This window comes from Lactuca serriola, chromosome 8, assembly GCF_051521515.1.
Source record: "Lactuca serriola cultivar US96UC23 chromosome 8, Lser_US96UC23_V15, whole genome shotgun sequence".
NCBI classification, from domain to species: domain Eukaryota; kingdom Viridiplantae; phylum Streptophyta; class Magnoliopsida; order Asterales; family Asteraceae; genus Lactuca; species Lactuca serriola.
In genome coordinates this window covers 260,868,934-260,879,064 of record NC_136415.1, presented here as the reverse complement: position 1 = coordinate 260,879,064, position 10,131 = coordinate 260,868,934, and the positions used below count along the sequence as shown (strand labels likewise).

The 10,131-nt window shown below is 33.9% G+C and overlaps 2 protein-coding genes across 2 annotated transcripts; one reads left to right on the top strand and one right to left on the bottom strand.

Annotated features, from left to right (window-relative positions):
- Positions 1–2,942: 2,942 nt before the first annotated feature.
- Positions 2,943–5,093, bottom strand: LOC145069027 (NADH dehydrogenase ubiquinone 1 beta subcomplex subunit 10-B-like protein (Complex I subunit NDUFS6)). The gene is made up of 3 exons (XM_079016005.1): positions 4,724–5,093; positions 4,582–4,620; positions 2,943–3,172 (listed from the first exon to the last, which is right to left on the bottom strand). Exons 1-2 carry the CDS (start codon positions 5,004–5,006, stop codon positions 4,595–4,597), a joined length of 309 nt encoding a protein of 102 aa, XP_078872131.1. The 5' UTR covers positions 5,007–5,093; the 3' UTR covers positions 2,943–3,172; positions 4,582–4,594.
- Positions 5,094–7,930: 2,837 nt separating this feature from the next.
- Positions 7,931–8,747, top strand: LOC145068058 (uncharacterized). The gene is made up of 3 exons (XM_079015050.1): positions 7,931–8,251; positions 8,339–8,358; positions 8,432–8,747. Exons 1-3 carry the CDS (start codon positions 7,931–7,933, stop codon positions 8,745–8,747), a joined length of 657 nt encoding a protein of 218 aa, XP_078871176.1.
- The last annotated feature ends 1,384 nt before the right edge of the window (positions 8,748–10,131 follow it).

The following is a 10,131-nucleotide window of genomic DNA, read 5'->3' as shown; positions in this document are numbered from 1 at the left end:
AATAAACCAAACTCATCCATTTTCCCTTTCCTTTTATAACTATTAACAAAAGCATCAAGTACTAGTGAATCACATGCTTTTTCAAATACTATCCGAATCTTTTTGTGAATCAGATTTAAATCAAAACTCAATCACATATAAATCACATGTGATTCTTATGCAAATCACACCTGCATAACAAAGGAATTACATGTAAATCACATGTGCCTTAAAATAAAACCTGGATCTTTTGTGAATAACATTTAAATAACAAATCAATCACATATAAATCACATGTGATTCATATGCAAATCACACCTGAATGAATGACAATGGAATTACTTGTAAATCACATGTTATTTAAAATAAAATCAGAATCACAAATGTGATTTACATAAATCACATGTGATTCATATGTATATCGCATCACTGTAATCAATTAAGGATCAGTTAAAACCAAATACAACGCTAATTAATCAGAGAATAAATCACCTAATTTCTTAGCAATAAAGATATTCACTTCTACTTCTCCTTACTATCTAAACATCTCTTCCAATCCTAGGAATCGATCGTCAATCTGCACTTTTGATCAATCGAGAATGTGAATTGATTGTCAATTTCAACTTTTGATCAATCGATATATAAATCAATCGTCAGAGATAAGAGAGTGATGTGAATCGATTGTTAAACATGAGTCAGAGATCGATCGTATGAAAAAGCATGTGTATTGATCGTCAATTTCATTTTTTGATCAATCAAGATACGAATCGATTGTCGGACATACAAATTGAACCGTCGGAGCGACGTTGAACAAAGATGTGTGTGTATTGTGTGTGTGTGTGTGAGAGAGAGAGAGAGAGAGACACACAAAGAGAAACGATTATTTTTTAAATTAATCAAATTACATATTAAAAATGATTTTGTTAATACCAAATATGCCCCTGCAATTATTTTAAAAAAGTCTAAAATACATTTAAAGTTATTGATATTTACAATAATGACACCTTTGATCTAAGTCGTTAAGAAATTTGATCTAACGGTTCACTTTTAGTTCTCGGGTTCTCGGAAAATTATAAGTTCTCAAATCATCATTTCCTTCTCTCTCTCTCTCTCTCTCTCTCTCTCTCTCTCTCTCTCTCTCTATATATATATATATATATATATATATATATATATATATATATATATATATATATATATATATATATATATATATATATATATATATATATATATATATATATATATGCGTGTGTGTGTGTAGTATGATCTCAAAAATCTATAATGTAGTTCCAGATTTTTTATGACTAACTTACACTATTATTACAAAAATAGATGGGTCCTACAACCCAAATTCACATAACCTACATGCGCCCATGTGCATGGATTTGTTTTTTCTGTTTGAGTTTATAGATTTTCGGTTTGAACAGTTGTTTTATAAGATTATAAATTTTTGATTTTTCGGATTTTTTGGTTCAAACCCAGTGACATATAGTAATTTTTAAAAATATTTATCACATTCTAATACTCTCAAAAATAATTACCAAAACGTAGTAAATTAATTTTGCTAGGTTTTATTATTTCGTTTTAACATCACTACCGCAGCACCATCCACCATGGATGTCGGTTTTTCCGGCAACAATAAAACTCAAACATTAAAAAAAAAAAAAAAAAAAAAAAAAAAAAAAAGAAAAAGAAAAGACAAATTAACAAAAATTCATAAATTAATAGGTATATATTAAATCGAACTAGAAAGGGGACGATCGAGATGAAGGCCTCAAGGGTGTTGGGCATAGTGGATAAGAAGACAGAACAAACACATGACAAATATGGATTTGAATTTTTAAATGAATGATTTTTGCTTAACATGTCACCAACTTCGTGTAGAGAATTCATAGACTCGTGGCTATTAGATCAAGCTTGTTGCTAAAGTTTGATGATATCATCTACAGGCTTCGTCGACTCCTCCATTGTCTGAATCTGATTGTTATGAAGCTCTGCAATGCTTTGTTCATAGATTTTGTTGCTTTTACATCATGATTCTCCACAAATTTGACATTGTTATCCTCCGACTGGGGTTATGCATGATCAGACTTAGCCAACACAACATCATCTTCAAGATGCATATCCCGTTTGGTGTTACCCGTAGTACGTTCACTTGGGTTTTAGACTTTTTGGTTTTACAATGTTATTATCCATTCCCTTACGTAAGAAACAAATATGGTTCATTAATACGTGTTGCACGAACTAATGCAAATTTCATTAGATTTCTAAACAATCGGGTATGGAAACTAATAGAGGACGAAATACCAGCAATGCCGGTAGCTACAATGACTAATGAGGAGTTAGGCACAACCAGCTACAATCTAGCAGCTAAGGATATGGTGAAGGAGAAAGAAATGTGAAGAACTACTCTCTAGGCAATGGCAAACAAAGAGATACCGTAGCTCAACCAACCGAAGGTAGATGGATAAATCTATTGAAGAAACATGCAGCCGGAGAGGGATAGATGCTCATGGGTTTCTCAACCATGTGAAGATATTAAGAATCGATTTAGTTTTCTTTTATTTTGTTAATAAAGCCTAGAACTATTAAGTATATTTTAACCAAGCTGGTAAATATTTATTTAAACTACAACCTTCAAGTAAAATACTCACTATAAATGATATTGTATCCAATTTAAATATACTATAAGAACTATATGAATGGTATTGTACCCAATTTAAATATACTAAAATAACTACATAAGGATAAGAATACGAATTCTACAACCATAAAAAAGAGATCAAACTTGTCTACGAAAATATGTATAACAAATATAAAATAATATTCAAAATATTAAATAATATATAAGGTGGGTAGGTTTTTTAACCCATCTGGGTTCGGTTTTCATGGTTAAGTTTATACAAAACCAAACCAAGAATATTGGTTTTTTGGTTTCTGGTCATCCCTAAATCAAAGAGTGGATCAAGAAATTATTTTTTATTAGCAAATACACTCAAAAGTCAAAATCCATGGTTTGGATCCAGAAATCCAGATAATGACCAGGTACGAATGTCAAACATGTACGTAACATTAACATTAGCTTCAACATGAAACAAAAGGACAATTTTTTTTTTAACCAAACTGGTGATGGAAGCTCTCTGTCTTCTCTCCAATTTCTACATGCATTACCACAATACAATCCAATGACCTGCCACAAGAAGAAAGCAAATTCAGTTAGTATGTTGAATATTCAAGTACTTGTTTCTTTTTTCCAATTTAGTAGCTGTCTAGATAAATGATACTGTACTATTTAAAAAATAATTTGAGAAAATGATGGAAGGAAATTTTGTAAAAAATTAAAACTTAATGTCTTTTTTGTGACCTTTGTGCATTAAATCCTAAAGAAAATTTTATATAGATTTCAAACCAAGCAACATATTTTTGCAGTTTCAGTCTAAATTAACTTTTGAGGTCAAACCTAAATTGCTTAGCATCAATTTCACCATTTTTTGTTATATGGGACAAGAATGGACAAGCTTTCGAGGGTTATCTTCGATGGTGAGAGTGAGAATAAGGAGGACGGACATTAAAGTCTTTTGCACAGAGAGTGTGTCAAAGCCCCACTTCAGGATTCTTTGAGCTCGACCACTTAAACATACCAACCCCTGACATGCCTTTTACTATGAAGTCATGTTTCAAGTGTCAAACTCAACATATTCAAGCATATGATTAAATAACTGTCATGAATTCATACTGGCTTGGAAGTTGCATTTGCATAATGCATACAGTCTTTAAGTTCATGTGTTGTAGGACGACTGCAAGGCTTTTAGAGCCATGTAATTGGTTGGAAATTTAAAACCATGTAATATATTATTACGTGTTTGTAATACTTAACTAATGATGCCATTATGTTTCATTTGGGTCCATGTTTGGAGTATCATAATTTTGTCCTTGTTCGTGTACTATGTTGATCAAGTTGTATCTCTTTAGTCTTTACCCACATGTAAAGTTGACAAATGTTGTTTCTTTTTTACTTAACAGAGACAACACTTAATCCAGTAAGATATATATATATATATATATATATATATATATATATATATATATATATATATATATTAATGCATAAAGAATATGACTTGGTAAGGAAATCCTGGGAATTAAGTCCGGACATTTTACAGTTTTTTCATCGGTTGTTTTTTTCTTCCATTTCTCTAAGTATGCCATCATTTTCTCAAATATCATTCAACACATAACAGGGGAAAAAGTTGAAACAGGGCTTGATTTATATAATGAGATGACTATTAATGTTTTGTAAATCCAGTTGTATCATAAACTCCAAAAATAATCCATCAACACATAAAGAAAACAATTCCAATCCAAAGCACATTCAAGCCAATTTTCAGCAGTCTGAGAATTATCCATTGCTAAACTCTATTGATATTCATAATATCAGAGTGATTGCATACCTTCTGGGACTGCTATTGGTCTATCAATCAACCCTACTGAACAACTACAACTGATATAAGCCATAGCCATGTTACATAGCAAAGCACAAAAAACCAATCAATCAACCCTAGTAAACAATTAAGAGTAAAAGATTTCATGAAAAGATACCTTAAAAAAGAAATCACTCCACGCTCTGAACCTTAGGACCTGTAAATTACCACAAATCAAACACCTTGATGTAAGGACACAAAGAAAAACGGATGATAAACCGAGAGAAAATAGAGATAATCAAAAGTTGCAGAGGACGGACCGTGCTGATCTGGATGACGGCCATCTTTACCCCATCCAATACCACGAGTTGAATCAAGGTATTGCTCGACAAGGTGACGACACTTCTGGAGGTGATTGACACCTTCAATGCGGTAGCACCATCTGAGCTTATCACGGATTATCTTGGAGGTCTCGATGTCGATCCATTTCTCCCTCACAAGATGCTCGCGCATTTCGAGCATCGCCACCGGATCCTTGTAGGGGTTGGCCGGATCGAAGTCCGGCGGTTGTTCGTCAAACACCACTTCCTTCTTTCTACCCATCTTTCGAATGTCGCTCTCTTGCTCTCCAAACCTCGTTGAGAAGGTAATATCGGCCGGCTGCGAGTGTGTTTTGGCCTTTTGGGGTTTGGTCTTTGGGCAAAACAGGTAGGTTTTGGCACTGTGAATTTTGAATTTTAGCAATTTTAACCCCTCGTTAACTTTTCAAACATATAAAATTCATTTTTCATATATTTTTTTTGTGAAAAGATAACCATAAAAATAGAAATGAGTTTTTTTAACTGAAAAAAAGCCGAAATCAGTTAATGTATTCGGTTTGGTTCTCGATTCTTAGTTTACGACTTAGTTGGTTTCCGTTTTTTTGGTTTCAGGCCGGTTTCGATCCAAACACCTTTGTAGATAGTATATTTCTTAGTGATAGCTAAACCGGACCAAAACCGATCACTAGTATTCGGTCCGATTTTCGGTTTTAGTTTACGACTTATTTGGTTTTCAGGTTTTTAGTTCTAGTTTGGTTCCAGATAGGTTTTCATGCCTATATAATAGTAACATGTGCCTAACAAATGCTTGAATCTACAAAAACAATGGTACCGATATTAATTAAATTATAACAACCAAAAATTATATATATATATATATATATATATATATATATTACAAAATCATCTTACCACACATTCTAACGTCACGAAACATAATTCAAATATGTGCATCATATTATTCTTGATTCTTGTTACGATATTGTGACCGGTTCTTTCAGGATTATGAAAGAATACAAACAGGTTGACAAAGCTTTGTTCGTGAACTTCATCCGGTGAACTTATTTTCAAACACGTTGATATAACTCTAATAAGTTGACAAAATATGATTGGACACCGAGTATAATGAACCATATTTGTAGGAAAACAATAGGGAATTATTGTCATAGTGTCTAAATTCACCCGTGAAATGACAGCTCTTAATAATATTAAATATCTAAAATTCATACTCAAAATGTATATTTTCATAGTCAAAGTGATATGATAATTCACTTGTGAAACGAAAATAATTGGTGAAATGACAATTCATTGGTAACATACTCCACCGATGAGTATATATATATATATATATATATATATATATATAGTAAGTAAAATGCCTTTCGGGAACTTATTGTGATTGTGGAAGTTCTTTGATTGAATCTTCCAAATGGCATGTTGTGATTGTGAAAATGAAGCGGTTATAAGTAGGGATGTAAACGAACACGGATGGGGTTCGTTTATTTTCATTTGTTTAAGTTAGCCGAACAAATAAACGAACATAAACGGATAAGTTAATTAGTTGTCTTGTTCATGTCGTTTGTTTAACAAATTACATTGTTCATGTTCGTTAGTTTATGTTCATGAACATGCTAAACAAACTCAAACAAACAAACAAAAATAAACAAACATAATTGATCATATATGAACAAACATGAACATAAATATAATAATGTACTAAACACGTAACGTACCAAAATCACGATACAATTTTTCATTTTCAAATCAGAAGAAACTATTATTTTCAAACAAAATCAAGTTTAAAGTACAAATATCCCAAGATTAGTGTATCATAAGTCTCCAAGAACATGCCATAAAAGGATGTGTACGATCACGCTTTCGCTTTGTCACGATCAACTGAAGTACCTGAAACATGAAACTGAAAACCGTAAGCCAAAACTTAGTGAGTTCCCCCAAAGTACCACCACACAGACATATAACAGCATACATACTGGGTCCACAGCTAACAGACTGGATTACCCCTGAGTCCACATCATGAGTTTGGCTTGCCTTTCGGCCCACAACTCATGTTTGGCTTACTCCTGAGCCCACAACATAAGTTTAGCTTGCCTCTCAGGCCCACAACTTATGTTTGTCTTGCTCCCTGGTTTGTTGGCTTCCGCATAAATCAGTATCACCTCAACCCAACCAAACTATGTCGACATATACATATCAGATAACATATATCCAGTAAACAAATAATCACATAACCAGTCAACAAATAAACAGGCAGATCTACAGATCACTATTACATAACAATATCCTATATACTAGGACTCAGTTCTAACAGATCAATACAACATAGCAACATTCTCAAAACCAAGATACATAACCCAGTGGGTCGGCATTGGTGCCTTCGACCCACAAGTACAGTGAGGAAAACTCACCTCTCAATCCGGAAAGATAGTTGAATATGACACTACTCTGAATATTAGCTCTACCAGTCACCTATACATCAAATAGTGACCAATCCCAACTACAACTCAAAATACCCAAAATACCCTTAGGTCAAAGTCGAAAGTTAAAGAAATCAATCTGAGTCAACTCAGCTAAGTACGCCTAGCGTACTCAGCTTGTATGCGCGGCGTGCTAGAGGCTTGACCAAAAAAATAGGTTGTTGACCACGTACACGCAACGTACTCCAGCATACACCCAACATATGTGGCAGCCAACTTTCCTTCTATTAAGGGCTTAATCCCTTAATCCCTTTTATCCAAAATCCAGATCTAGTCCCAAAATAACCTCTTAAGTCATAAAGTTTCCAATTTTATGACTTTGCATGGTTAGGAAGTGCTCAATACTAAAAACCATAACTTCTTAACTCATTAAGACATTATAACCCATGCATGGAAGAAAACTAATGACCAAGATTGCATTTTTATGACCTTTGACACTCCAAAATGTCTGGAAAGACAATCCACTTAATCCAAGAGCATGTCATACTTAAGAACATCATTTGTTAGGGACAAAAGCACATAATAACATCGGGAAATCTGTGGAAATGTCCCAAACTTTTGCCCCGGTTTATGATTTAGTTCTGAATTAATTTTAATTTATGAAAAAGGACATGTTACCGGCTATTACACTCAATTTAGCCCTTTGAACCGGTAACCCTTCTATTTGTTGGTTACCCCAGTTGACTCATCTTTATCACCCTTAGGGAGTACAATGCAAATATTTGTCACTGCAAACCCTGATAACACTACTACTTTCTATAGAATGTATACATGTTTTAAAGCTATCAAAGAAGGATGGAAAGTTGGTTGTCGAAGAGTTATTGGGCTTAATGGAAGTTTTTTGGAGGGACAATGTAAAGGTGAGCTACTAACTGCCATAGGCAGGGATGCAAATAACCATGTGTATCCCATTGCTTGGGTAGTAGTTGAAATTGAGAAAAATCCCAACTGGAAGTGGTTCTTGGAACTATTACATGATGACCTAGAATTACAAGGAGGCTTGGATTTGTGTGTTATTTCTGATCAACACAAGGTAATGTTTTTTATTATCTTTATTTGTCATTTTCATTTATACATGTATCAATTAGTTACTGATGAAATGTTTTAATGTAATTGATAGGGTCTTTTGGAACTTGTAAAGTTTGTACTGCCACATGTGGAGCACAGACAATATACAAGACATGTGTATGTAAATTTCAAAAAAAATCTTCAGTAGTACAGAGTTCAAGAATATGTTTTGGACAGTTGCCAAGTCAACTGTTGAGGGAGACTTCAAATTGGATATGGAGAAGATAAGAGAAGTCAATCCTACTGCTTATGATCATTTGATAGCAAGCAAGCCTAAATCATGGTGCATGGCATTTTTTAAAGGTGGAACGGCCTATGAGGCTGTTGAAAATGGAATGGTAGAGTGTTTTAATGCCATCATACTTGATGCCAGAAAGAAGCCTTTGTTGGCCATGCTTGAGGAGATTAGACTATATATCATGGAAAGGTTCTTTCACTTGAAGCAAGATGCATGTAAATAGGTGAACGATGTGTGTCCATGACCTATTAAGAAAATGGATGATTTTGGTTTTGATATCAAGTAAGTATCATAAAATTAAGAAAATGTATGAGTTTGGTATTGATATCAATATGTATACTAATTAAAACTGTTATTGTGTTTGCAGGAGTTGGTATGTTCATCCAAGTGGTTTGAATACTTATAAAGTGAGAAATGGCTTCCACTCATATGGAGTGAACTTAGAGGGGATGTACTGTACATGTAAACTTTGGGAGTTGTCTGGGATCTTTTGTGTCTATGCCCAAGCAACCATAATTTACACACAATAGGATCTACCAAGATTCATCAGCACATGGTTTGGTAAGGACAAATTTTTAGATACTTATGAGTCTAACATCCTTCCTGTTAATGATAGTAATATGTGGGAACCAACACCTTACACCAAACCACTACCAGTTGTTGAAAGAAGGATGTCAGGAAGGCCTTGTATAAAAAGGAAAAGACATGTTTCTAGTCACAACTAGGAATTTTGGTGCCTTGTAACTACAACACCTATAACAACTATGAATCAATAACATGAAAGCATGCATGATGCTTATTCTATAACAACAAAACTTCATCAAATACTTCATTCTAGCACTACAAATGGTCAACAAAGAATTGGAAACCTTTGAAATCCCGGTTTAAGTCCATTTTTGATTAGGATTTCCTTATTGGGCCTAATGGACTAATAAACTCTCTAATGGGCCCTAATTGGACCCATATACATGAAACATAATATTTTGGGCCTTAATGGGTCACAACCAATTTAATTTAGCCCTAATAGGTCATAAAAATATTACTTTGATTTATTTGGGCCAAGCATCATCTAACTTAACTATAATATAGGCTTAAGGTAAAAAAGCCCAAATTTTCTCTCTTCCCCTCTCCATTCTCGACCCAAACCCACAAGAGAAAGAGGAGTTGACTTTCTCATTGCCACCTCACTAATAATTGGTGGGTTTCCATGCAAATCCCATGCTTCCAAGCAAACATCTCATTAACTTTCTCTTTTCCCCTCTCCCTTCTTCTATCGGCCGAACACAACACACACACACTCACAAAATTCATCTCCATTCTCTCAAACTCTCACTAGAACATCCTTACACCCTCCCTCAAAAATTTCGAGAATCACAAGGGCTATAAGGAAATCTCTTCTTAATATCACAAATCTAAGGTAAGTTGATGTTTAATCCATGATCTAACTACTTCGTTTCATCAAAAATCTCTTCTAAATCCATGCAATCTTGCGATCTTGCATCTTAAAAGCCTCTAAATTCGAGATCATCCAAGAAAGCTTACTAGGATCGAAATTTTCTTCACTCCTCTCTTCAAAACCGAAACCACAACTCAAGGTGAGCTTCATA